We start from the raw sequence: 26,201 nt of genomic DNA on the forward strand, positions 1-26,201 counted from the left end.
CCTGAACTGGAATTTAATGAGCCTGGTCTAGTGCCAAAAAAAATTGATAAAGAGTAAAAGCTCAAAGTGCATTTATTGCCCATCAACACCACATGACTGGGGGGAAATGAGAGCAGCTCCCTTCATGGGGGAACATAAAATTATCATGTGGCAACTTCCAGCTCAAAGCAGTGCCCAGCTCCTGCTCTCCAGCTGCTTCTCAGCTTGGGTTTGGTTTTTTCATCTCCAGGTGGGGCTCATTCCCTTGTTTGAGATTGTTTTACACAGTGTGTTCTGTCTGAGCCACCTGCTGAAGGGAGCAAGGCAAGCAAAAAGTGTAATTTAGCCTTTAAAATTGAGATTTTATTCCAAACAGCTCTCCCAGTGCTGAGGTCTCCCTGAAGCAGCATCTCAACCACTTGGTTGCTGCCTGTTTATCAAATCTATTTCTGTTTAAGAGACCAAAAAACTAATACACACATGACTAATCCCTCTTGATAAGAAGGAATTTGTTGAGCAGGTTTTGCACTCCTCAGGCTAACATTTGTGCCAGTGGAGATCTCCAGCCTGAGGAGGAAATGGGGAATCCCTGGGTGCTTCAGAGCTCTTGGCAGCCCTGTTTTTGTTCCACATCTTCTGGAGATGATACAATCCTGGCCCCAACCCTGGCACTGTGCAAATATTTGAAAAAAAAATGTTTAATTAGGAGGGGGAAAAAAGTGTTTGGCAAGACTGGGCTCTGCTGTGTTAATTGTGGGGCTTTGAGAGCTGCCAGTGGAGCTGAAGGCCAGGCCTGGGATGATGGAGGTCACTAATTAACCCAGAGGTTTGATTACCCTTCCAGCCCAGCTTTTCATCCATCTCACACCCAGCTGCCCCAGAGTCTGGGAATCTCCTGCTGGAAAAACCCCCTGGAAGTCATGCATGAGGGATTCAGAATCAGGTCACCTTGGTAATGAGAAGAAAATTGATTTAGTCCACAACAACAACAACAACAACAAAATACTTAGTGCTGGCATTTTGTGCCATTTCTCTGAGCTCTGGCCTGGTGCTGGCTGGTGGAATGTCTCCATTTCAGGGATGTGAAGAGGGAGGGAAGGTGACATGTCAGGGCATGCCAGCAGGATCATTTAGGAGATTCTTGCTGCTCCATCTGTGCTCCATTCTCATGGCCTCTGGGAGCTTGCCTCGTTATTCAGGAGTTAAGGCAGCACTGTTAATTACCTAAAGATGCATTTTTTTTAATCCTGGTGCAATATCCAGTAAGTTCTGTCTAGCTGCAGACTCCTGAAAGGTCTCTGTAGATCCCAAAATCTGAAATCCCTGATTCCAGAAAGTTCTGCATGGTGAGTGTCAGCAGCAAGGACAGCACATGGAGCTGGGGCTGGGAGTGTCCTGCAGACTGCTGAAAAGTCTCTGCAGATCCCAAAATCTGAAATCCATAATTCCAGGGAGTTCATTATGAGATTCAGCAGCAAGGACAGCACATGGAACTGGGCTAGGTGTTCCTGGGTTCTGGGAGAGCTGCAGACTCCTGAAAGGTCTCTGCAGATCCCAAAATCTGAAATCCCTGATTCCAGAAAGTTCTCCATGATGAGATTCAGCAGCAAGGACAGCACATGGAGCTGGGGCTGGAGTCCCTGGGTTCTGGGAGAACTGCAGACTTCTGAAAAGTCTCTGCAGATCCCAAAATCTGAAGTCCATAATTCCAGAAAGTTCTCCATGGTGAGAGTCAGCAGCAAGGACAGCACATGGAACTGGGGCTGGGGGTGTCCTGCAGACTCCTGAAAAGTCTCTGCAGATCCCAAAATCTGAAATCCCTGATTCCAGAAAGTTCTCCATGATGAGATTCAGCAGCAAGGACAGCACATGGAGCTGGGGCTGGGAGTATCCTGCAGACTCCTGAAAAGTCTCTGCAGTCTGCAGATCCCAAAATCTGAAATCCATAATTCCAGGGAGTTCTCCATGGTGAGATTCAGCAGCAAGAACAGCACATGGAGCTGGGGCTGGGAGTGTCCTGCAGACTCCTGAAAGGTCTCTGCAATCTGCAGATCCCAAAATCTGAAATCCCTAATTCCAGAAAGTTCTCCATGATGAGGGTCAGCAGCAAGGACAGCACATGGAGCTGGGGCTGGGAGTGTCCTGCAAACCCTGGAGGTTCAGGGTGGTTATTTCCATGTTTTTATGGGTTTGTAGCTTTAAAAAAAAATTAAAAAATCTTCAAGGAATAGCCAGTGCAGCCCCAGCACTGCTGTTTCATTCTGTTTGCACAAAGTGGAGTGACAGGTTTGCATGTGGCACTTGCTCTCCTTGTTGTTCATGCAAACATTTATCCTTGTTGATCTCCTAATGGTTCAGTCTCTGAATCTCTAAATCATTGGCCCTTCACCAAAACAGGAATCACAAAGCAGTCAATTCTCATTAGAAACTAAAGACACTCAACAAATCCATGGCATCCTTCAAAGCCAATCTGAAAGAATTCATTTTTCATCTCTCTGTCATATTTGTCATGTTCCTGCCAGCAGAAAGTGCAGCTGTAGCAGGATTATTGTGAAGGGAGCAGTGAATAAATCACCTGTCACCTGCCAGCCTTGGCTCTCCTGTGCTGCTTTGTTGTGTAACCATCAGTGATTTACACTCTTCCCTTCTCTCTGTCTGAAATGCTTTGGGAGGCCACTGGAACATGTTATTATGTCAGAGCAAAATCTTGAAACAAAGAACTTGTTCTGTGTGTGTCACATCACTTACAGGCACCTCTGATCCCTTCCTAACTGGAATGTCATGTTTGCCCTGTGATGCTTTCACAAGGCTTAGGAAAGAGAGCTGAATATCAATTTAATAATTCATTTCAAATAGTGTTAAATCTGCTGCTGACATCTAGTGGGTGTCTGGATTGGTAAATACATGAAGCTTTTCTGTGAAGCTGGGTTGTCTTTGGATCCAAATAAAACTCTGCAGGGTCTGATGAAGGCAAATAAATTCTGCAAAGATGTTAAACTGATTATCAGTGGAATCTGTTCTGCAGTGACAGAAGGGACACAAATTGTTGGTTTTGGATGGGGGTGAGCTGAGATTTTGAAACCTGAACCACACAAATCTCTTTTTTCCTTTTCCATTCAGCTTTTTGTGCCACTCTCACATTTGCACAGGGGGTGAGTGTGTTTTGATAAATACAGAACTCTGATTTGTGTTACTATATCCAAAAAACACCAGTGGGAAGGGGGAATAATTATTTGTATCCCAAATGTGGTTTGAGGATTTCTGGCTGGCAAATCTTCTGTAAATACAAGTAAAAGTTCTCAGTTTTTGGCATGGTAGTTTAAAGAATCATTAACAATCCACAATTAAATGGATTGTTGGTTTGCTCTAACTTTCAATAATGATATTTTGCTCTTTGGGATTTTAGAAGGGACAGGAAGATGAGGAATTAAAAAAAAAAAAAAATCTTTCTACAACAGAGATATTGAGCTTTTCCAGATTTTTTTTTTTCAAGAATTCTGTGATCCCATGGAGATTCCTGCAGCTGGTTCAGGGGAATTTGCAGTTCCTGAGTCACCTGAAGTTGTTTCCCTACAACCCCACACCTCCAAAGTGGTGGAACAGGAATGGAAGGCCAGGATTTGTGGTTTTCTCTCCATTTCTCTGATAGTTTGTGAGAATTCTGAAGCATGATGCCACAGTTGCTCTTGGATTTTTGCATAACTCCAGGTGACAATCTGGAGAAATTACACCTGGGTGACCTCTGGGTTTTAATTTTCAAAACTTCCCTCTGTTCATTTTAGAATTGAACTTCTATTAGCAACAATTCAGAGTTGCTTTTGCTGAATTATGTAAAATTACAAATTATTATTTTGCTTCCTGTTTTAATGGGAAAAACAAATTATTCCTGGATGATGAAGCCACACACTGGACATGCTGAAAGGCAGAAAAACTGGAGTTATCCTTGGCTTTGTGATTAATGGGAACAGCTCTTGTTGCTGGTTTATTATTGGTTTTCCAGTCAATAACAAGCACTGGTCACTGAGTGACATCCACAGCCATGGGAGAAGGGAGGAGTGTGATCAAAAAAATCCCTTTTATTTCCTTTTATTTTATATTTTTATTTTTATATCTTTATATCTTTATATTTTTATATTTTTATTATTTTTATATTTTTATAGTCTTATATTTTTATATTTTTATCTTTATTATTTTATATTTTTATATTTTATATTTTTATATTTTTATATTTTTTATATTTTTATATTTTTATATTTTTATAATTTTATAATTTTATATTTTATAATTTTTATAATTTTTATATTTTTATATTTTTATATTCATTATATAATATTTTTATATTTTATATTTTAATCTTTTCTTCTCCAGGGGTTGATCCAGCATTACAGAAGGAATCCAGACCTCAGGTGCCAGTTCCAGCTGCAACTCCAGCCTCAGCATCATCTTCCTCCTCCTCCTCCTCCTCCTCCAAATTCCACCGAGCTCGCTCAGGGGGAGCCAGGGATGAGCGTTATCGATCTGGTAAGGGGGGGACAGGAGTCCCCTGATTCCTCTCCAGAAATCAAAATTATCTTGGAATGAAACATCAGAATGTGGGGTGCATCTCTGTGCTGGTTTTGTGTTATTGGCATCTGGAAGAGGGGATCAAAACCGCTTAAAAGTAGAAAAAAACCAAATAATGCCACCCTGATTTTCTGGCTGGATGCGAATTTTTCACAGAATGGAAAAAAAAAAATTCTTCAAACATCTGTAGGTGATAACAATGAGGTGAGAGGTGATATCAGTTCCAGGGATTGCTGTGATCTGGGAGCTTGGAGCAGCAGGAGGCACCTGCTGAGTTCCTGCTTTGCTTCAGGACAAAGTGTTGTCCCCTGGTTTTTGTTCCCTGGTTTTATTTTTCACTTCACAATAGCAAGAATTAAATTTTCTTCTCATATTAAGCTCATTAAATTTCCCTTCTCCAGTCACACTGTCATATCCCACCATTTCTTGGAGAGTTAAAAGCCTGGTTTGGGTTTTGCAAAAGCAGAATTAAAATACATTAATGTGAGAAATGAATGTAGATGTAGAAATGAATGTTCTGGCTGGTCATAGCTGCTTTTTATGATGTTGATTTCTCCTCACCAGTGATGTGTGTTCCTTCAAAGAGCTCTGGGGGTTGCAGAGGGGTGGAAACCTCCCATCCCAACCTGCATTTCCAGCCCCAGGATTTACATGTAATCTGCATCCATTTGGGAACAGATTTTTTTTCCTAAAACTGCCACTTCACAGACCTGAGGCTGCACACATATTTAAATGGTGCACAGGCAGATTTTAGGATAATCTTTGGTTGAGGAGAACAATCTGCCAGGGTTGAGATTTCTATAAAAATTTGCCAGAGACATGAGGATATCATGAGTTTAATCCAGAATTTTCCAGAGTAACAAACCTGGCCCTGCATTCAGCTTGCTAATTTCAGGAACCTCAATTATTTTCCTTGTTTAAAAAAAAAATTTATAATGGTCCCAGGTTTTTCAGACAATTTTAAGTTTGGTCCATTTATATTTCAGGGATTTATTCTCCAATTACAGTCTCAGTTAATGAAATCTTATTTCCCCAGTTTGCTCCCCAACAATTCACTTTTGTTGATTCTTTTCAGGGCCTGGGGCCACAGGATCACAGCCCCAGAGGGGTTGTTTGATCTAACTAAAATAGATAATTAACTAAACTAGTTAATTGGGTAGATGGTGAATTCTCCTAAATGATGCAGTCTTCATTTCCTTATTGCAAATAATTTCTACAGAACAGAACAGATTATGCTTGATGGGAGGGGCTCAATCCAGCCTTGCTGAGCTCTGCTTTTGCTGGAGATGGAGATGCTCAGTGTTCACATTTTTTGTGAATTATTTGCTCAACAAAATGCTTTCTTTACTAAATGTGAAAACTGCAATAACTAAAACATGAAGACAGCTCTAACACAGAATTCAGAGCTACGTACAGGATTTAAAAACCATAAAAACTAAGATGTCAAGGCATCACCTGGCTGCTGTGCTGTTGCTGAAGGCAGCTGTGCCTTTCCTCTCCCAGATATCCACACAGAAGCCGTGCAGGCAGCGCTGGCCAAGCACAAGGAGCAGAAGATGGCACTGCCCATGCCCACCAAGCGCCGCTCCACCTTCGTCCAGTCCCCAGCAGACGCCTGCACTCCCCCAGGTGAGGCTGCACCTTCCAAACCTGCAGTGTTCCAGCTCTTCACACAGCTGCCAGTGAGATCTATTCAGGAATTCTTCAAGAACCACGTGGTGGGGATTTTTGGGATGTTCTGTGTCAGGAGTTTGTGTGGTCAGGGTGTTTTATGGTTCAAAAAGAGCTGAGCAGGTTTGGATTGAGGCCACTCCACCTTCATCCAGTCCCCAGCAGATCCCTGCACTCCCCCAGGTGAGGCTGCACCTTCCAAACCTGCAGTGTTCCAGCTCTTCACACAGCTGCCACTTCCTCTCTCAGGGCTGGGCAGTGAGATCTATTCAGGAATTCTAAAAGAACCACAGGTGGGGATTTTTGGGATGTTCTGTGCCAGGATTTTAGGTCCAGCTTGGGATGTTCTGTGGTTCAAAAAGAGCTGAGCAGGTCTGGATTGAGGGCACTCCTCATTCCCTCACACCTGTTTGTGATGGATAATTCACATTTTGATTTCACTGATGTTTAATTCTCAGCCCACAAGAGGAGGGTTTGCAGCAATGTTTGTTCCTCAGGGGGATCTCAGGGCTGGGAAGTGAGATCTCTTCAAGAACCACAGGTGGGGATTTTTGGGATGTTCTGTGCCAGGATTTTAGGTCCAGCTTGGGGTGTTCTGTGGTTCAAAAAGAGCTGAGCAGGTCTGGATTGAGGCCACTCCACCTTCAGCAGACGCCTGCACTCCCCCAGGTGAGGCTGCACCTTCCAAACCTGCAGTGTTCCAGCTCTTCACACAGCTGCCAGTGAGATCTCTTCAGGAATTTTAAAAGAACCACATGTGGGGATTTTTGGGATGTTCTGTGTCAGGAATTTAGGTCCAGCTTGGGATGTTCTGTGGTTCAAAAAGAGCTGAGCAGGTTTGGATTGAGGCCACTCCACCTTCATCCAGTCCCCAGCAGACACCTGCACTCCCCCAGGTGAGGCTGCACCTTCCAAACCTGCAGTGTTCCAGTTCTTCACACAGCTGCCACTTCCTCTCTCAGGGCTGGGAAGTGAGATCTCTTCAGGAATTCTAAAAGAACCACATGTGGGGATTTTTGGGATGTTCTGTGCCAGAAGTTTGGGTCCAGCTTGGGGTGTTCTGTGGTTCAAAAAGAGCTGAGCAGGTTTGGATTGAGGCCACTCCACCTTCAGCAGATGCCTGCACTCCCCCAGGTGAGGCTGCACCTTCCAAACCTGCAGTGTTCCAGCTCTTCACACAGCTGCCACTTCTTTCTCAGGGCTGGGAAGTGAGATCTATTCAGGAGTTTTAAAAGAACCACATGTGGGGATTTTTGGGATGTTCTGTGCCAGGAGTTTGGGTGCAGCTTGGGGTGTTCTGTGGTTCAAAAAGAGCTGAGCAGGTTTGGATTGAGGGCACTCCACCTTCAGCAGATGCCTGCACTCCCCCAGGTGAGGCTGCACCTTCCAAACCTGCAGTGTTCCAGCTCTTCACACAGCTGCCAGTGAGATCTCTTCAGGAATTTTAAAAGAACCACATGGTGGGGATTTTTGGGATGTTCTGTGTTAGGATTTTAGGTTCAGTTTGGGGTGTTCTGTGGTTCAAAAAGAGCTGAGCAGGTCTGGATTGAGGGCACTCCTTATTCCCTCACATCTTGATTTCATGGATGTTTAATTCTCAGCCCACAAGAGGAGGGTTTGCAGCAATGTTTGTTCCTCAGGAGGGTCTCAGGGCTGGGAAGTGAGATCTCTTCAGGAATTCTTCAAGAACCACATGTGGGGATTTTTGGGATGTTCTGTGCCAGGATTTTAGGTTCAGTTTGGGATGTTCTGTGGTTCAGAAAGAGCTGAGCAGGTCTGGATTGAGGCCACTCCACCTTCATCCAGTCCCCAGCAGATCCCTGCACTCCCCCAGGTGAGGCTGCACCTTCCAAACCTGCAGTGTTCCAGCTCTTCACACAGCTGCCACTTCCTCTCTCAGGGCTGGGCAGTGAGATCTCTTCAGGAATTTTAAAAGAACCACGTGGTGGGGATTTTTGGGATGTTCTGTGTCAGGATTTTAGGTCCAGCTTGGGATGTTCTGTGGTTCAAAAAGAGCTGAGCAGGTCTGGATTGAGGGCACTCCTTCCCTCACACCTGTTTGTGATGGATAATTCACATTTTGATTTCATTGATTTTAATGCTCAGCCCACAAGAGGAGGGTTTGCAGCAATGTTTGTTCCTCAGGAGGGTCTCAGGGCTGGGAAGTGAGATCTCTTCAAGAACCACAGGTGGGGATTTTTGGGATGTTCTGTGCCAGGAGTTTGGGTCCAGCTTGGGGTGTTCTGTGGTTCAAAAAGAGCTGAGCAGGTCTGGATTGAGGGCACTCCTTATTCCCTCACATTTTGATTTCATTGTTATTTAATTCTCAGCCCACCAGGGGAGGGTTTGCAGCAATGTTTGCTCCTCAGGGTGGGATTCCAGGACTTGCAGGACTTCTCTCACCCCTGCCATGCAGTGGCTGCAGCAGAACCCCTGGGTGACCTGGTGTCTGTCACAATGCATGCTGCAGATCTCAATAACTCTCTGTTTTCCAGCAGCTGGATGCACTGAGTGACAAATGAGTCCGTGTGCTTTGTGGCAGTGACCTCTGTGTTGTGTCCCATTGTGCAGAAGCATCTCAGCCATTTGGATTGACCAAAGTCATCCCAATGTTATGAATCCACATCTGGTGAATTCATAGCTCTGAAACTGCTCTGCAAGGCCATGTCACTCCTCCTCCTCCTCCTCCTCACTTCCTGTTTTACCACATTTCCTTCTTCCCTTCCTTTCTCTGGGGGGCTGCTGCATGTTCTGGTGTCTGCTTGGGTCTCAGCTCTGTGCTCACTTGTCCAGGACTGCAGCACATCCTGTGCTGGGGGAGTCACACAAATCAAGATTTCCAGCGTGGCTGGAGTCAGTCCTTTGCCACTCTGGCAAGTGGGTAGAACATGATTTCATAGTTTGATTTACCACTTGAGTGTAGGAAGAAAAATCACTTTGAAGAACACCTCTAAATTTTAGGCCAAAGCCACCTGTGTGTTTGTATTTTGCACTGTACAACTCAACATCTCAAAATTCAGTGCTTGCTTCACAATTTTGGGACAGCTGAGGTATCTGTGCTCTGGGACACACAGGAAGCAGTTCCTTGCTGTAGATTTGTTTTGTTTTGGGGTTGGGCTTTTTATTTGTTTTCTGCAATTGAAAGGGCCCCATTTAGAGCCCCAGACAAAAGCGTTTTCTGCTGTGGCCTTGGCACAGTTGTTTCCTGCATTCTCTTTGTTCCTGGGACTTTGCAGTTTGACAACGACCCTGACCCCTCACTTTCCAGTTCAGAATGACCAGAGTTAGGCAAAACAGCATCTGGTATTGTGGAATGTGAATGGAAAAGTAATGAGAGTTGAGTTCTAGGCTTGGAGACCCCAGGGGAAGCGAATCAAACAGGGTGAGTGCGTTCCCACCGACTCCGCTGCTTTAACCTCTGCTCTGGCTGATGTAACAGCCTGTGGAAAACACATCTTCCTGTGAAATCCTGTTGATATGTGATTGGAAAGAGCATGTTCAGTGCCATGTGCTTTTCCCTAAGCAGCTAGATTTTCTTTCTGCTTCCACACAGACACGTCTTCCGCCTCCGAGGACGAGGGCTCGCTCAGGCGCCAAGCTGCTCTCTCTGCTGCATTGCACCAGAGCTTACAGAATGCTGAGTCTTGGATCAACCGATCTGTTCAGGGGTCATCCACATCCTCATCAGCATCCTCTACACTTTCCCATGGAGAAGGCAAAGGGACCAGTGGGTCACTAGCTGATGTATTTGCCAATACTCGAATAGGTAGGAGCTGGCTGCGAACAGAACGATCGCTTCGAGTTCAGAGCGTGTTGGTAAAGCTGGAGGGAAATTCAGAGCAAGAGCGTAGCTGGTGTTGGTGGAACTTGCTAGGATTGGTTGGAGTTGCCACCGTGGTGGTGTTGTTTTTTTTTCCTGGAGGATTTCAGAAGATTGAGGTGGTTGTGAAAGGAAGCAGGGAAGGCTCCAGGGACAGTGTGGACAGAGCAGGAGGCACAACTCGCTGTGTCCTGTGTTGCTTTTGTGTCCTGGGAGCTCCCCTGGGCACAAAACTGCCCAGTGCAAGTGGCATCATCATCTGTGTCCTGTGCCACCCTTAGGGGTGCCTGTGCCTGTGGAGTGGGGAAATGCTGTGTTTAACATCCTCATTTTGCTCTCAGCCTGATGGTTTATTGTTTGTGTTAGATCAGGAAAGGAAAAGAGCCCAATCCAGCTGTGTGTGTGAACAAATGATCCTGTCATTAAAAAAACAGAGTTAGAGGAGTAAAGTTTAGCCCAGCTCTTCCATGACTGGCTGAGGAATAACCAGAGCATCCAGGTACTGAGGAGATGGAGCAAAATCTACAGATCTGGATACCCCAGGCTCAGTTTTCTGAGGCTCTGAGGTGCTCCTTGCTGCTGATGCTTCTGTATGAAATGGCCAAGTTTGTTTTTGCTCTGTGTATGTTTGTCCTTTTTAGCTGCTGGTGAGGAAATTCCTGCACCATAGGACATTGTCTGTATTTCATGTGCTCTCTGCTTCTGCTTAACTGGGCTGGGGCAAGCAGTGCATAGAAGTGCTGGTGATTTTATCTTTCACTTATTTATCTTTTTATTGCTGTTATTTTTATTTGTTTATTTGCTGGGATGCAAATTGTTTCCTGAAATGGAAAACTGAGGAGATTGCCCATAAAATGTAGTCAATATAATTAATTTAACTGAAGCAGAGAGGCTGTTTTTAATTGGAGCATGCAGAAGGCCACATTACCTTTTGGAGTGAATTAAAGGTAACACAGCTTTTTACATCCAGAATATCTACTGTCTAATCCAATTAGTGTCTTATGCAAAATAGAAGCTCTGAATCTTGGTCAGAATTCTATTTGCCACATTGATCTCCTGTTAACACCTGGTTTAAATGAACAGAACTCTCACATGCATCTCTCTCTTGAGAGGAATAAAAAGTCCTGCAGATGTTTGGATTGTACAAATCCTTTCCAGTGATTTGAGAAGTTCAGTGCATGAGAAATATTCCTTGCCACTCTCCAAAGGGATGCAGAAATGGGTTATTTTTTCTGATAGAAAAAGGGAAATCAACACAGAATCCATCACAAAACCCTGTCAGTGGGAATTATTTGGGATTTGACTTCAGACTATCTGTAAAACCCAACCCATAGTTTCAAACTGTTGGGTTTTTCCTTTGTAAGCAACAGTTAAGCCAGAATAGAATATTCTTGCCCTATCAGATGATTGAACCTGGTTGTGTAAAAAAAACCCCACATAAGCAAAAATCCCTTTTTTAAGAGACATTCACTGGAGAATTCCTGCAGGAATTGGCTGAAAGGCAGGACAGTGCCTTGCAGCTTGAAGCACAAGTAAAACCCAGCTCAATTTTCTTTGGATTTATTCTGTAGCTGCTGGACAAGCTCTGTAACCACCCAGCTGGAAAGGATTGAAACCCAACACAATTTTTGCTGATCTGCTTTGGTCAAATTCCCACATGTTTTGTTTTCAAAAGCCCTCACTCACCAAAAAAAAGCTAAATAGTAGAATTCTAGCAAGAGAGATCAGTGCATAGGTGAGGGAGGGATTTGTTCTGGATGTTTCAGAGCTCATGTGGATCTCAAACTTTAAACAAAAAAAAAAAAAAACCAAAACAAAACAAAAAAAAATTATTTTTCTTACAGTACTGAAAGTCAAGAGATTGAGCTTCAAGGTTAAAAACCAAGAACAGGAATTCTATTTTGCTGCCACAGACAAAACCTTTGTGCCTTTGGTTTTTGGTTTTTGGTTTCCAGAGCAGATGCTGTGTTTAGCATTAATGAGGGTTCCCACACATCCAACCCATCCAATCCTTAGGATTATTGGTAACAGGTGACACTTTGCTCCTTGGGGGGATAATAAAAGGTGTATTTAGCAGCTTTCTTCTTTTTCTAGAAAGTTTCTCAGTCCCCCCAGATGTCACAGCAACTACCTCCACCCCCTCAGCACGGCCGGCAGCCATCGACCTCCCTCCCTCCGGAATTGTCAAGGGGATGCACAAGGGATCCAACCGCTCCAGTCTCATGGACACTGCAGATGGTACGAAACCTTGGGGGCCCCCAGGAGCTGCAGCAGAGTTCAGAGAGACCTAAAACCACACAATTTATGCTCCCAAATCTGATTTGTCTCGTTGGAGTGCTCCACAAAATCTCAGCGGTTTTGGCGTTTGCGCGAAGATGTTTCTTGGTGTTTCTTCTTGTGGTGTTTATTTGGGGGGGAATTTGTTCATGGATAGGTTTCAAATCAGTTTATTTGAACTACCCAGGGAGGTTTGGAGTCCCAAATTCCTGGAGGTGGCCAGGGAATGACTCTCCCAAATCCCAGGGATGTGGCATTGTCTTAGTTTGGAGGACAGGTGTCTGCTGAGAAAGGCAGGAGCTGCTCTTTGAAATGGAGAATGTGAACCCCCTCCCTCCAAATTATTATAATGTTGAAATTAAGGGATTCTCAGGCAAAGATATGGGAATTAAGAATAACAGTTCTTTACTAGGGAAATTAAAATAGAAATACAGCACTACAAAGAACAAACCCCAAACCCTGACACAGTCAGAGTACAACCTGACACCCATCAGTCAGGCAGGGTGTTGGCAGCAGTCCCATCCCATGGTGGCTGCATCCTCCTGCAGTGACAGATGTGGCTCAGTTGGAGCAGTGCTCCTGTACAAGGTGCAGTTTCCCTCTGGAATCCAGTGGAAAAAGGGCAGCTTGGTGTTCCAAATCTCTGTTTTTATCTTGGTGAGAAATGTTGGGCTCTTCCCCCTGGCTGGAGCAACTCCCAATGGGATGCAGTAATTTTATCAGTCCCACAGTGGGACTCAATGGCCATGAGCAGAAGATAATTCCCTAGAGGAAAGATGGGTTGTGAAAAGATAAAGAACAATGCCCTGCCTGGTTTCAATGGATGGATCATTAACAGAAGATATCTCCCCAAAGATAAAGAACACTGCCCCAGCTGGTTTATAAACCATGGCCATTAACAGGAGATATCCCATGGAGATAAAGAACACTGCCCCACCTGGTTTATAAAATATGCCCATTAACAGGAGATATCCCCTTTGGAAATAAAGAACAATGCCCTGCCTGGTTTCAACAGCTGGCCCATTAACAGAATATCTCCCACAGAGATCAGGATCACTGCCCCACCCTCAACAGATGCTGATAGAACAGAAACCTTTGATCACATCCTGTATTGTAACCCCAGACAGGCACTCAATGCTCTGGTCTCTCCCTCCAGGTGTTCCTGTGAGCAGCAGAGTCTCCACAAAAATTCAGCAGTTGCTGAACACCTTGAAAAGACCTAAAAGGCCACCCCTGAAAGAATTCTTTGTGGATGATTTTGAAGAAATTGTGGAAGGTAATAGCACAAATAAAGGTTTTATGCACATCTTTTAGAATTAGATGCTCAAGGAGCTGAGTTTGTGCTGTTGCTCTCAAGGTTGACTCAGATTCACTATTTTCAGCAGCCCCCATCAAGTCTGACACAAAATCAATTAATTCACTGTTCTGCTGAGCTTTGGGGGATCTCCTCAACACTCAACTTCTTGAAAAAATATTTAAATAGATTTTTCAATCCTCTTCATTTGCTTAGGCTACTTTTTTTAATTTCCCAAAGGGGATTTTCCTCACTGGTCATTTCATTCCAGCATTATTTTGTAAGGTTTTCTTCTCTGCAGTTCTGTGTTCCTTTCCTTACTGATCAACATCCTGTGAGAAGATTCTGCTCATGGTGTCTTGTTTTGTGTGAGACTTCCTAGGAAATGGGGTGGAATGGGTTCTGAAATGCTTTTCCTCATTTCCTTCAGGTTTATTTTCAATTTATTTGGAGCTGAACTGAATGAGCAAAGACAAGAAATATTATTTTACTTGGATTAGATTAGAAATAATGGAAATAATGGAAATATTAGAAATAATTGAAATATTCTTGAATTTTTTTTAGTTCCTCAGCCTGACCCAAACCAACCCAAACCTGAGGGTCGCCAGATGACCCCAGTGAAGGGAGAGCCCCTGGGAGTGATTTGTAATTGGCCTCCTGCCCTGGAAGCTGCTCTGCAACGCTGGGGAACCACTCAGGCCAAATGTCCCTGCCTGACAGCCCTGGATGTGACAGGAAAACCAGTTTATACCCTCACCTATGGTGAGTTGAACCTCCCAAAGAGAGTTTGCAGGGTTCCAAAAACCTTCCTGGTCTTTGTGGGTGTTGCAGTGATGCCTTGAGAGGCTGCACAGAGTTAAAGGAATAAAATAAATAAAATAAGGATTTATTTATTAAAAAGGCCTTCAAAGGATTCACTTTGGGCAGTGCAAGAGCCCAGCTGTGGCTACACCCAAGATGGATTCCAAATCTCAAATTTTCACACTTTTATAAGTTTTGGTCCATTCCCATCTTGGGGTTAATTGTCCAATTCCAGCTCCAGGTTATAAAAATCCCAGATTCTCTTCTCAATTCTGCTCTTTGTACTTTATGGGCCTGAAGCTGCAGCTGTGTCCTTGGTTCTGGGGCTGGAAAAGGAGTTTAGGGTGGAGTTTAGTGTGGAATTACTGTGGAGTTAGGGTGGGGTTTGGTTGGAGTTTAGGGTGGGTTAGGGTGGAGTTCAGGGTGGAATTACTGTGGAGTTAGGGTGGAGTTTAGGGTGGAGTTAGGGTGAAGTTTAGGGTGGAGTTTGGAGTTTAGGATGGAGTTTGGGTGGATTTAGGGTGGAATTTAGGGTGGAGTTTAAGGTGGAGTTTAGGGTGGAGTTTGGAGTTTAGGGTGGAGTTTAGGGTGGAATTACTGTGGAGTTAGGGTGGGGTTTGGGTGGAGTTTAGGGTGGAGTTTAGAGTGGAATTACTGTGGAGTTTAGGGTGGAGTTTGGGAGGAGTTAGTGCGGAGTTTAGGGTGGAGTTTAGGGTGGGGTTTAGGGTGGAGTTTAGGGTGGAATTACTGTGGAGTTAAGGTGGGTTTTGGGTGGGTTTAGGGTGGAGTTTAGGGTGGAGTTTAGGGTGGAGTTTGGGAGGAGTTAGGGTGGAGTTTAGGGTGGAATTACTGTGGAGTTAAGGTGGGTTTTGGGTGGGGTTAGGGTGGAGTTTAAGGTGGAGTTGGGGTGGAGTTTGGGAGGAGTTTAGGGTGGAGTTGGGGTGGAATTTAGGGTGGAATTTAGGGTGGAGTTTAGGGTGGATTTAGGGTGGGGTTATGGTGGAGTTAGGGTGGAATTACTGTGGGATTAGGGTGAAGTTTAGGGTGGAGTTTGGAGTTTAGGGTGGAGTTAGGGTGGATTTAGGGTGGGGTTTAGGGTGGAGTTAGGGTGGAATTACTGTGGGGTTAGGGTGAAGTTTAGGGTGGAGTTTGGAGTTTAGGGTGGAATTTAGGGTGGAGTTTGGGGTGTGGTTAGAGTGGAATTTAGGGTGGAGTTTGGAGTTTAGGGTGGAGTTTGGGGTGTGGTTAGAGTGGAATTTAGGGTGGAGTTTGGAGTTTAGGCTGGACTTAGGCTGGAGTTTGAATGAAGAGTTACATACCAAAGCAGAACAGAATCTGGAAAATGTGAAAGCTGAACCTTAAGCCATCAGCAGACAGAGGGGTGGAATTTAGGTGGTAAAAACATCCAAGGTGTGAGCAGTTCCCTTGTGCTGCTTCACCCAGAGCTCTGCAAATCTCTGTTCTCTGTCTTGCAGGAAAACTGTGGAGCAGAAGCCTCAAGCTGGCCTACACCCTGCTTAATAAACTGGGGACCAAAAATGAACCTGTGTTAAAACCTGGAGACAGGGTAATGACTTTGGGACTCTGCTTCTCCCTCTGCAGTAAAATCTGGGGTTTGGGGGCTGGAATTTACCACAGTGAGGCTCTAACCCCAGAGACAAAAGCAATTCCTGCTTGGGATAGAAATTGGTTTGATTTTTTCAGAGGTCTCTGGGCTTTGAAATCCATCTGAGGAAGAGCACAGAGCTCTGAGGGAAATGCAGGATTTGATCTCTGTGTGAGGAGCTCAGGCACATTCTGTGGGAGGAACAGTGAAAACAACACCAAATTTTCAGAGTTTTAGTCACTCCAGGACTGAATTTGGAATTTTGTGGGTTACAGGTGGCCCTTGTGTACCCCAACAACGACCCTGTGATGTTCATGGTGGCATTTTATGGCTGTCTCCTGGCAGAAGTGATCCCAGTGCCTATAGAGGTACCTCTTACCAGAAAGGTAACGTTGATGGAACTTGGAGAAGTGATTGGGATGGAAACCAAGCCAGGCCATCAACCCCTGACAGCATTTCTCAGCCTCCTGCTGCTGCCTGAGCAGCTCTGTACCAACAAGGACCTTTGGGAGCTTTTTAAAAATGGAAAAACATATTGACCAGAGCTGTGCTGAGCAGCTGGAGATGGTCAATTCTCCTAAATGATGCAGTCTTCATTTCCTTATTGCAAATAATTTATACAGAACAGATTATGCTTGATGGGAGGGGGCTCAATCCAGCTTTGCTGAGCAATGCCAGGTTCTGATTTTGCTGGAGATGGAAGTGCTCAGTGTTCCTCAAGGCTTCAAACCACTTTTTTTGTGAATTATTTGCTCAACAAAGTGTTTTCTTTACCCTTACCAGAATTTTTTTTGCACTGTTGCCATGTTGCTGCCGTGTCAAGAACTGTGTGAAGCTATAGGATTTCATAAGAGCTAAAAAAAAAAAACAAAACAAGAGGCTCATCCAAACATTATGGCAATGAACTGGGAGCACTCAGGGACTCCCAGAGCTTTGATTTCATTCTCTGCACTGTGACAAACTGCTATAGCAACCAAATGCAAAATTAAAACTTCTCCAGCATTTGCCCAATCAAGTTTCTGAGTGAGCCTCCTCATTTTGTCATTGTGCAACAGAAATTGGCTCCAGGGGATGCAGAGGTCTTGTTATTCCAGTGTAATTACATGTTTTGCTTTTTTTTTTTTTTTTTTTTTGATTCCTCTCTGCAGCATCTGAGTTTCCATTAATGCTGTGGATGGGGTGTGTTCCATGCCTGGGTGCTGGGCAATTTTTTTTTCCCCCCTGAATTTCACATCTAATGCATTTTAATCTTACCAATGCAATATTTTATGGGGTCACAGCATGGAAAGGGACCTTAGGGACCATCCAGTTCCATCCTTTGCCATGGGCAGGGACACCTTCCTCCAGCCCAGGCTGCTCCAGTTGTGATTCTGTGAGTGTGTGTGGCACTGGATTCTTTTCTTCTTTTCCTTGCCATTCCTTCCCCCACTCCCCAGAGCAAACCTTGAATTTTGCTAAGGGAAAGCTGATTTTTTATCATCTTTGAACAGGAGTGACTTTCCCCCTTTTTTTCAGGATGCTGGTGGGCAGCAGATTGGTTTCCTGCTGGGGAGCTGTGGGATTGCTCTGGCCCTCACCACTGAAGTGTGTCTGAAAGGGCTCCCAAAAACCCAGAATGGAGAAATTGTGCAGTTTAAAGGTGAGCTGCTTATAGATTGGCTTTTGGTTGTGATTTTGCTGCAGCTGAACCATCTGAAAGGAGCTGTCAGGACTCTGAAGGCATTGGGGGGTGAAGGGGAACTCCTGATCCCATCACCAAAATGTTGCAGGGGTCACAAGGAGCCACCTCCCAAGGCAGGGTTATTTGTTATTGTTATTTAGCAGGTTCCCAGGCAGTTTTAATCCTAAGCTTTATTTAGGAATGCTGCAGGGATCTTCCCTGAGGAGAGGAAATACCTTGTTGCCCACTGAAACTCCCTGATGAGAAATGAGGTGAACCTTCTGGGCTTGGCTTGGAATTTTGCTTGTGTAACTGAAAACTTGGACAAATTCTGGGGTTTAGTGTATTCTTACAGAATAGAAATCCCTCAATAAATAAACTGATATTAATGAACCATTTAATTTTACCTCCAGGTTGGCCCAGACTCAAATGGGTTGTGACAGATTCAAAATATCTCTCCAAATCTCCCAAGGATTGGCAGCCCAACATCTCAGCAGCAGGAACTGAGCCAGCATATATTGAGGTAAGTGGTGAATGGGGAATAGAAAGTTCCTTCCATGAGCTGAATTTAATGTTCTGCTCACCAGAGAGAGAACAATTCCACCTCACTCCTTTAAACTTCCCACTTTCCTGCCACTGAAACAAGTCTTGAACATCCTGTGAAGGTTTGAATCCCTTTGTGGCCTTGAGCACTGCTTGGAATAAGTTGCAGAATTGTTTTTATTCCCAAAAAATGAGACAGCTGAGCTCTGGGATGATGCTTGAGGATATTTCTGACAGTGCTGGAGCCAGCAGAGTTTGAATTCTGTGCTGGTAATGCTGATTCTGGAAATGCCAGCAGGTAATTGTAGGGATTGCTAAAATCACAGATTGGCTTTTCAGTTTGCTCCAGGAGCAGGAAGAGATGTCCTGAGCAGCAGTGACAATAAAATAAACACAAACATTCCTTTCTCCTCCCATCTCCATGGAAATTTTCCATGTGTGCCACCAACAACTTCATTTTCACATGGATTTTGTGGTTTAACTTGCTGACTTGAGCTGCTTTTATCCTGTGCAGTACAAGACCAGCAAAGAGGGCAGTGTCATGGGTGTCACCGTGTCCCGTGTGGCCATGCTGGCTCACTGCCAAGCCCTGTCCCAGGCCTGCAACTACTCTGAAGGTGAGTGAAGGCACAGAACAACACAGAACATGAAGGGTTAACTTTGTTTTAAGTGCTCTGTAACAGCTGTGTCTGAGTAACCAGTGTTTACTTCGAAAAATAAATAAAATTTTAAAGTGCGGATTAATTCTCTCCCCCTCCAAAAGTTAAAAAATTAATTGTTGTTCCATCCAAAACTGAATTGTTTTCACTGCTGTGATGGAGAGGGATAAAAAGTGGGGTTTCTGTCATGTCTGTGAAGTTACTGAGTTTGTTCTGGTGAACAAAAATGAAAAATGGAGCTTTTTCCAACAAACTGGAGTCCCCTCTCACTGCACTGATGGCCCTTAGAAATATCTTCCCAAACTTTTATTGCTGATATATATTTATTTTAGTAAATATATAAATATATATATTAAATATATATATTTATATATTATATATATAATATATTAAATATATTTATTTTAAATAATATATTTATTTATAAAATATATTTATTTTAGTAAATAGCAAAGCTTCTAGGACTGAGGTTGTGCTGGTCCTGTGAGGTTTTTTTTTTTTTTTGGGTAACCCAGAAATGGAGATTGGAAGGTGCTGGTGATATTCCAGAGGGTTTTGTAGGTTATGGATTATTCTGGTCTTGTAAATCAAGCTAATTCCTCCATCCATGAGTGAAATTATTTATAGAGCTTTAAAATGCAAAATTTACCTTTCAGAATGCCATCACTGCTGAGAGTCAGGGCTTGAATGATGTTCTCTACTCCCCTCCCCTGCACATAATGAACCTCAGCCCCTTCCTGTCCCACTGATGGACATTCCAGGCTGCAATTTGATTTTCTGGAGGTGTTTTCCTGCTCAGGGATGGATGTGCAGTTGTTACTGAGCTCTGATCTGGAACACAAGTCATCACCCAGGCCTTGTCTGACAGATCAGCTCTGACAGATCAGTGACAGCTCCATCCCTGAGCAGATTCCAGCAGAAATGATGGGCACAGCTGTGCTGGCACATTGCACTTGACAACTTCACCTTTTTTTTTTTTTTCCCAGGTGAAACCATAGTGAATGTGTTGGATTTTAAGAAGGATGCAGGGCTGTGGCATGGCATTCTAACGGTGAGCTGAAGCAGAGATTTATGATGGGGAAAATCTAGATTTTTTTTTTAATTTTTTTTTTTATATTAGGAAAAATTTTTTCCCTGTAAAGGTGGGGACCCCCCTGATCCTTGGAAGTGTCCAAGGCCAGGCTTGGGACAGGGAAAATGTCCCTGCTCATAGCAAGGATGAACTTTCAGGTCCCTCCCAACCCAACCCATTGCAGAATTCCAGGATTCTGTGGTAACAGCAGCATTTGAATCCATCACCTGTTCAAACAACCATTTCTCTCCCTGGGAGAACAACAGAATCATCCTGACTAAACCTCTGTGAACTCATGGGGTGCAAGCTGCTGGGGACTGAGGGTGACTCTTATTTCTGATAACTCAGTAGGAGATTTGTCAAGATTGAAGATTTTCCTGATATCTTTTTTTTTCTTGCTTTTCAGAATGTAATGAACAAGCTGCACACCATCAGCGTGCCCTATTCTGTGATGAAAACCTGTCCCCTCTCCTGGGTGCAGAGGGTTCATGCCCACAAAGGTAACTCAGGGTGATCCCACCTTCAGCTTGGAGCTCTCAGCATCCATGAGTGAAACCATTAAAATCTCAAATACAGTAATTTCACAAATATAAGCTGCACCATTTTGACTAAAATTTTGGTCTGAACCTAAAGTGTGGCTTAAAATCAGGTGTGGTTTAGATATGGACAAAGAATGAAAAGTTGCTGTTTAATTTGGAGGACAGATGTCTGCTGAGAAAGGCAGGAGCTTCTCTTTGAAATGGAGAATGGAAACCCCCTCCCTCCAAATTATTATAATTTTGAAATCAAGGGGTTTTCAGGCAAAAATATGGGAATAGGAATAACAGTTCTTTACTAGGGAAATTAAAATAGAAATACAGCACTACAAAGAACAAACCCCAAACCCTGACACAGTCAGAGTACAGCCTGACACCTGTCAGTCAGGCAGGGTGTTGGCAGCAGTCCCATCCCATGGTGGCTGCATCCTCCTGCAGTGACAGATGTGGCTCAGTTGGAGCAGTGCTCCTGTACAAGGTGCAGTTTCCCTCCCAAGCTCCAGTGGTGATGTGGAGAAATCCGGTTTTCCTCTGAAATCCAGTGGAAAAAGGGCAGCTTGGTGTCCCAAAATCTCAGTTTTTATCTTGGTAAGAAATGTTGGGCTCCTCCCCCTGGCTGCAGCAACTCCCAATGGGATGCAGTAATTTTATCAGTCCCACAGTGGGACTCAATGGGTCATTAACAGGAGATATCTCCAGGAGGAAGGATGGGTTGTGAAAAGATAAATAACTCTGCCCCACCTGGTTTATAAAATATGACCATTAACAGGAGATATCCCATCAGATAAAGAACAATGCCCTGCCTGGTTTATAAAACATGACCATTAGCAGGATATATCCCCACAAAGATAAAGAACACTGCCCCACCTGGTTTTTAACTGCTATCCCATTTACAGGAGATATCTCCTTTGGAGATAAAGAACACTACCCCAGCTGGTTTATAAAACATGGCCATTAACAGGAGATATCCCATGGAGATAAAGACACTGCCCCACCTGGTTTTTAACAGCTGGCCCATTAACAGGAGATATCTCCTTTGGAAATAAAGGACAATGCCCCACCTGGTTTATAAAATATGATCATTAACAGGAGATATCCCATCAGATAAAGAACACTGCCCCACCTGATTTTTAGCAGCCTGTCCATTAACAGAATATCTCCCAGGGAGATCAGGATCACTGCCCCACCCTCAACAGATGCTGATAGAACAGAAACCTTTTATCACACCCTGTATTGTAACATGAGACTTATAATCAGGTGTGGCTTATAATCATGAAATTATTGTAGTTGATTTTTATTTTGCTGTTGCAGATCTGATTTTCTAGATCCTCATGTCTCCTCAAAAGGAGATTTTAAACCCCCAGTCTTGTAGATCCTTGTAAAGTTCCTTGCACTGGGAACTTGCCAGAGGTTGGAACAGGAATGTGACAGCTTGGGAAGGCAGGGGACTTTGCCATTTATTTCTGTGCACAAAATCCTGATTTTCTGTGCCCTGTCAGTGGTGGGGAACACAATGGGAATCTTGTGACTTGGAGCCAGTTTCTTTAATGAAACCAAGAAAATGGTGGAGTGCAGCAGGAGCCCTTGATCCTGGTTTTTTAGTGCTGATTTTAGGACTTTTCTGACCATTTCTCCTGTGATTTTTTGTGGGGATTTTTGCATTTCTTGGTGCAAATTTTTGGGATTTTTCTGCATTTTTTGGCTGAATTTTTTCCAACTTTTCCCTGATGTTTTTATCAATAATTTTGACAGATTTGGGGTGTTTTTTAGTACAGCTTTTTAGCTGAGGGCTTTCAGAGGGTGATAATGATTGATGGCCTTGTGATGGTGACAGACCCTGGCTCAGGTGGTGTTGGCTTTGCTCTTACCATGTGAATTACTTGAAAATAACTCTTGGGAAGCTTTGACTCGTGCTGAGGTGCTGTTCCTGTGTTGATTGCAGCAAAAGTTGCTCTGGTGAAGTGTCGAGACTTGCACTGGGCCATGCTGGCCCATCGGGACCAAAGAGACGTGAGCCTGAGCTCGCTGCGCATGCTGATCGTCACCGACGGGGCCAACCCCTGTGAGTGTCCCCAAGCTGTCCTGTCCCCTGCCAGGTGTCTCACTGGGGTCAGCACAGAGCCCTCTGAGTGTCCCCAGAGCCTGGGATCAGCACAGAGCCCTCTGAGTGTCCCCAGCCCCTGTCCCCTGCCAGGTGTCTCACTGGGGTCAGCACAGAGCCCTCTGAGTGTCCCCTGTCCTGTCCTGTCCTGTCCTGTCCCCTGCCAGGTGTCTCACTGGGGTCAACACAGAGCCCTCTGAGTGTCTCCAGCCCCTGGGATCAGCACAGCTCCCCTGGGAGTGTCCCCAAGCTGTCCTGTCCTGTCCCCTGCCAGGCCACTCACTGGGGTCAGCACAGAGCCCTCTGAGTGTCCCCAGCCCCTGGGATCAGCACAGGTCCCTTGGGAGTGTCCCTAAACCCTGTCCTGTCCTGTCCTGTCCTGTCCCCTGCCAGGTGTCTCACTGGGGTCAGCACAGAGCCCTCTGAGTGTCCCCTGTCCTGTCCTGTCCTGTCCTGTCCCCTGCCAGGCCTCTCCCTAGGGTCAGCACAGCTTCCCTGTGAGTGTCCCCAAGCTGTCCTGTCCTGTCCCCTGCCAGGTATCTCACTGGGGTCAGCACAGATCCCTGTGAGTGTCCCCAACCCTGTCCTGTCCTGTCCCCTGCCAGGCCTCTCCCTGGGGTCCCAGCCCCTGGGACCAGCACAGATCCCCTGGGAGTGTCCCCAGCCCCAAAACCAGAGAATTGTTCAGGCTGGAAAAGACCTTTAAGATGATCAAATCCAACCCTTAACCCAGCACCACTGAACCCTGTCCCCATGTGCCACATCCTTTAAATCCCTCCAGGGGCTGTGATTCCAGTGCTGCTCTGGGCAGAACCCAATGTCTGAACATCCAGTCTGGGCTTGTCCCATCCTTTGAGTGAGGAAATTTTCCTGAATATCCAACCTGAACTCCCCAGCACAACCTGAGGCCGCTTCCTCCTGTAATTTCCCAAATCCTCCTCCTGCCCCTGTGGATAGGCATAAAATCAAACTCTGTGAAGTCCTAGTGGCATCTTTTCTTTTTTCCTAGGGTCTGTTTCCTCCTGTGATGCCTTCCTGAGCTTGTTCCAGTGCCATGGGCTCAAACCAGAGGCGATTTGTCCCTGTGCCACCTCCCCCGAAGCGATGACCGTGGCAATCCGGAGGTAACAGATTGAATCATCCAGCCTGGGCTTTGTTCACACTTGGGCTGCTCAGAGTTGATTTAAACCTGTAATAAACTCCTCTGACATTTACTGTGTGTGCTCAGGTACTCAAGTCACTGAGCTGTTAAACCTCCAGGTGATTTCTGAGGTGTGGGACAGCTCAGCATTGCCCCAGTGCTGCTTTTCCTCCTCCTGATTTCCCCAACCTGGAGCTGCTCTGAATCTGGGATTGGATTTGAGATCCATTGGAAATTCTCATTCTCTGTTTCTGCCTTGTCTAAGGAGCAGCCCTGCAGTGATGTGGATTGGGAGCTGGGGTTTGAGATCCTGAGCTGCCACAGGAACACAATTCCTCAGGGAATGCAAACCTGGCTCCTTGGGGTGTGGATCCCACTTTGAAATGATTCTGCAAAGCAGAGACACTGAATCCACCTATTCCTGTTGTGTGCCATCTCCATCTGAGTCTGACACAGAGCTGGGTGCCTGATTTGAGTTCATTTATTGATTTTTGTGTCCTCTCCAGGCCTGGAGTCCCTGGGGCCCCTTTGCCAGGCAGAGCCATCCTGTCCTTGAATGGGCTGAGCTTTGGGGTGATTCGAGTCAACACTGAGGACAAAAACTCTGCTCTCACTGTCCAGGACGTTGGGCACGTGATGCCAGGAGGTAAAAACAGGCAGGAGTCTCATGTGAGATATTTTTGGGGTTGTTTTAAGAGCAGAATGGGTCAATATTCTCTCCCATATCAGCTCAGTGTGGCTCTGTCATTTCTGTCACCATTAAATGGTTTGGTTCTCATGCAGGGCAAAGTTTGGAGCTGATTTTAACAAAGCTTTATTTGTCCTAGGCATGATGTGTATAGTGAAACCAGATGGGCCACCCCAGCTCTGTAAAACAGATGAGATTGGTGAAATCTGTGTGAGCTCCAGAGCAGGAGGAATGATGTACTATGGGCTGGCAGGGGTGACAAAGAATACTTTTGAGGTATGTTTAGCAGAATGCATTCTTCCTTCCCTATTTTCTGTGTAAAACTGGTGCTCTTGGGTTTGTAACTGAAATGTTAATTTTGTTTTTTATAAACATGCACTCCTTGCAGTTAAACACAAACTCTCCATAAACATCTCCCACCCTGCCAAAACAACAGCTGTGCAAGGGCTGCCTTCCCTTCTCCTCTTCCCTTCACTCAATTTTTGGGGTGGAGAAGGTTTTTCTCTCTCTTTAGGCTGCTTTGCCTCCAATTTCCTCCCCTTTGTTGCAGGTGATCCCTGTGAACTCCTCTGGCTCTCCAGTGGGGGAAGTTCCCTTCGTGCGCTCCGGCTTGCTGGGATTTGTTGGACCTGTATGTGAGCCTGCACTGCTCTGACCCTTCAATGGTTATTTTTTTTATTTTTTGTGGAGAAGAAGAGCTCACTGAGAGCTGCTCACAGTGGTTTTGCTGCCTTGCAGGGCAGTTTGGTGTTTGTGGTTGGGAAGATGGACGGCTTGCTGACGGTGAGCGGGAGGAGACACAACGCCGACGACATCGTGGCCACTGGGCTGGCTGTGGAGTCCCTCAAAACAGTTTACAGAGGAAGGTCAGCACAAAAAACCTTTCCCTCCCCATGTCATAAAGCTTTAGTGCTTCCTTAGATTTCTCAGTTCAACTAAACATTATTTTTGATTTAGTAATTGCCCTGATTCTGCCCAGGTCTTTTATTACCCAGCCTGGCTTTTCATCAAGTCTGTGCTTCAGGGAAAGCAATCAAGTAACAACAAAATAAATCAGGCACATGGAGAAATTAATTCTGTGTCTCTGCAGAGAGCTGCTGGCTGGTGCAGCAAGGAAGAGTTTCATTAATGTCCAAAGATATTTGATTTTTATTTAGCAGTGCTGGATATAATTTTCTAGATCTTCAGGCAGGGCTGGAGCTCACATGAGACTGAGTGAGAGGTTTGAAATCATCATGGAAGTGCCTTTAAATCTCCTTTCATTTGTGCTTTGCCAGAAGTTGGAACAGGAATGTGACAGCAGGTTGGGGACTGTGCCATATGGAAATTCCATCAGAAAATGGAATTAACCCCTTCAATACTCCCCACTCTTTTTGCTGATTGTCTGATGCTTTTGTCCTCTTTTTATTTATTTTAACAAGCTGTGTCTTTAATCTCTCCTTGGTTTCCAAGGAGTGAAACTGGAATTTGTGCCTTTTTTAGGATTGCTGTGTTCTCTGTGTCCGTGTTCTACGACGAGAGGATCGTGGTGGTGGCAGAGCAGAGGCCAGATGCCTCAGAGGAGGACAGCTTCCAGTGGATGAGTCGGGTGCTGCAGGTACAGCAGCAAATCCTGCAGCTTTTTGGGCTGTGGGCAGAGCTGCCATGGCCCCATGGACACAACCACAAGCTTTGAATCCCTCCTGGCACAAGGGGTTTGTGCAGGAACACAGGTTGGGTCCAAACTGTTCTGTTGTGTCCTGAGGGAGTGACAGGACAAAGGGAATGGCTTCAAACTGAAAAAAAAGAGA

The 26,201-nt window shown here is 45.0% G+C and overlaps 1 protein-coding gene across 3 annotated transcripts in view; it reads left to right on the top strand.

Moving 5' to 3' along the window:
- The window catches only part of DIP2B (disco interacting protein 2 homolog B), a 75,802-nt gene that overhangs the window by 31,124 nt on the left and 18,477 nt on the right, over nucleotides 1-26,201 (top strand). Inside the window, exons 3-22 of one of the 3 annotated variants that reach the window (XM_033083372.1) lie at nucleotides 4,348-4,500; nucleotides 6,046-6,171; nucleotides 9,767-9,979; nucleotides 12,128-12,271; nucleotides 13,467-13,586; nucleotides 14,169-14,366; nucleotides 15,881-15,972; nucleotides 16,287-16,397; nucleotides 17,527-17,650; nucleotides 18,085-18,194; nucleotides 18,729-18,831; nucleotides 19,860-19,924; nucleotides 20,352-20,445; nucleotides 22,424-22,543; nucleotides 23,592-23,706; nucleotides 24,230-24,369; nucleotides 24,551-24,687; nucleotides 24,962-25,042; nucleotides 25,150-25,277; nucleotides 25,894-26,008. In XM_033083372.1, coding sequence (XP_032939263.1) covers nucleotides 4,348-4,500; nucleotides 6,046-6,171; nucleotides 9,767-9,979; nucleotides 12,128-12,271; nucleotides 13,467-13,586; nucleotides 14,169-14,366; nucleotides 15,881-15,972; nucleotides 16,287-16,397; nucleotides 17,527-17,650; nucleotides 18,085-18,194; nucleotides 18,729-18,831; nucleotides 19,860-19,924; nucleotides 20,352-20,445; nucleotides 22,424-22,543; nucleotides 23,592-23,706; nucleotides 24,230-24,369; nucleotides 24,551-24,687; nucleotides 24,962-25,042; nucleotides 25,150-25,277; nucleotides 25,894-26,008 — 2,489 coding nt within the window. The remainder of the gene's footprint in view (nucleotides 1-4,347; nucleotides 4,501-6,045; nucleotides 6,172-9,766; nucleotides 9,980-12,127; nucleotides 12,272-13,466; nucleotides 13,587-14,168; nucleotides 14,367-15,880; nucleotides 15,973-16,286; nucleotides 16,398-17,526; nucleotides 17,651-18,084; nucleotides 18,195-18,728; nucleotides 18,832-19,859; nucleotides 19,925-20,351; nucleotides 20,446-22,423; nucleotides 22,544-23,591; nucleotides 23,707-24,229; nucleotides 24,370-24,550; nucleotides 24,688-24,961; nucleotides 25,043-25,149; nucleotides 25,278-25,893; nucleotides 26,009-26,201) is intronic. The other 2 variants (XM_033083373.1, XM_033083374.1) reach the window with 2 other exon arrangements.

Source organism: Catharus ustulatus, chromosome 31, assembly GCF_009819885.2.
Source record: "Catharus ustulatus isolate bCatUst1 chromosome 31, bCatUst1.pri.v2, whole genome shotgun sequence".
NCBI classification, from domain to species: Eukaryota; Metazoa; Chordata; class Aves; order Passeriformes; family Turdidae; genus Catharus; species Catharus ustulatus.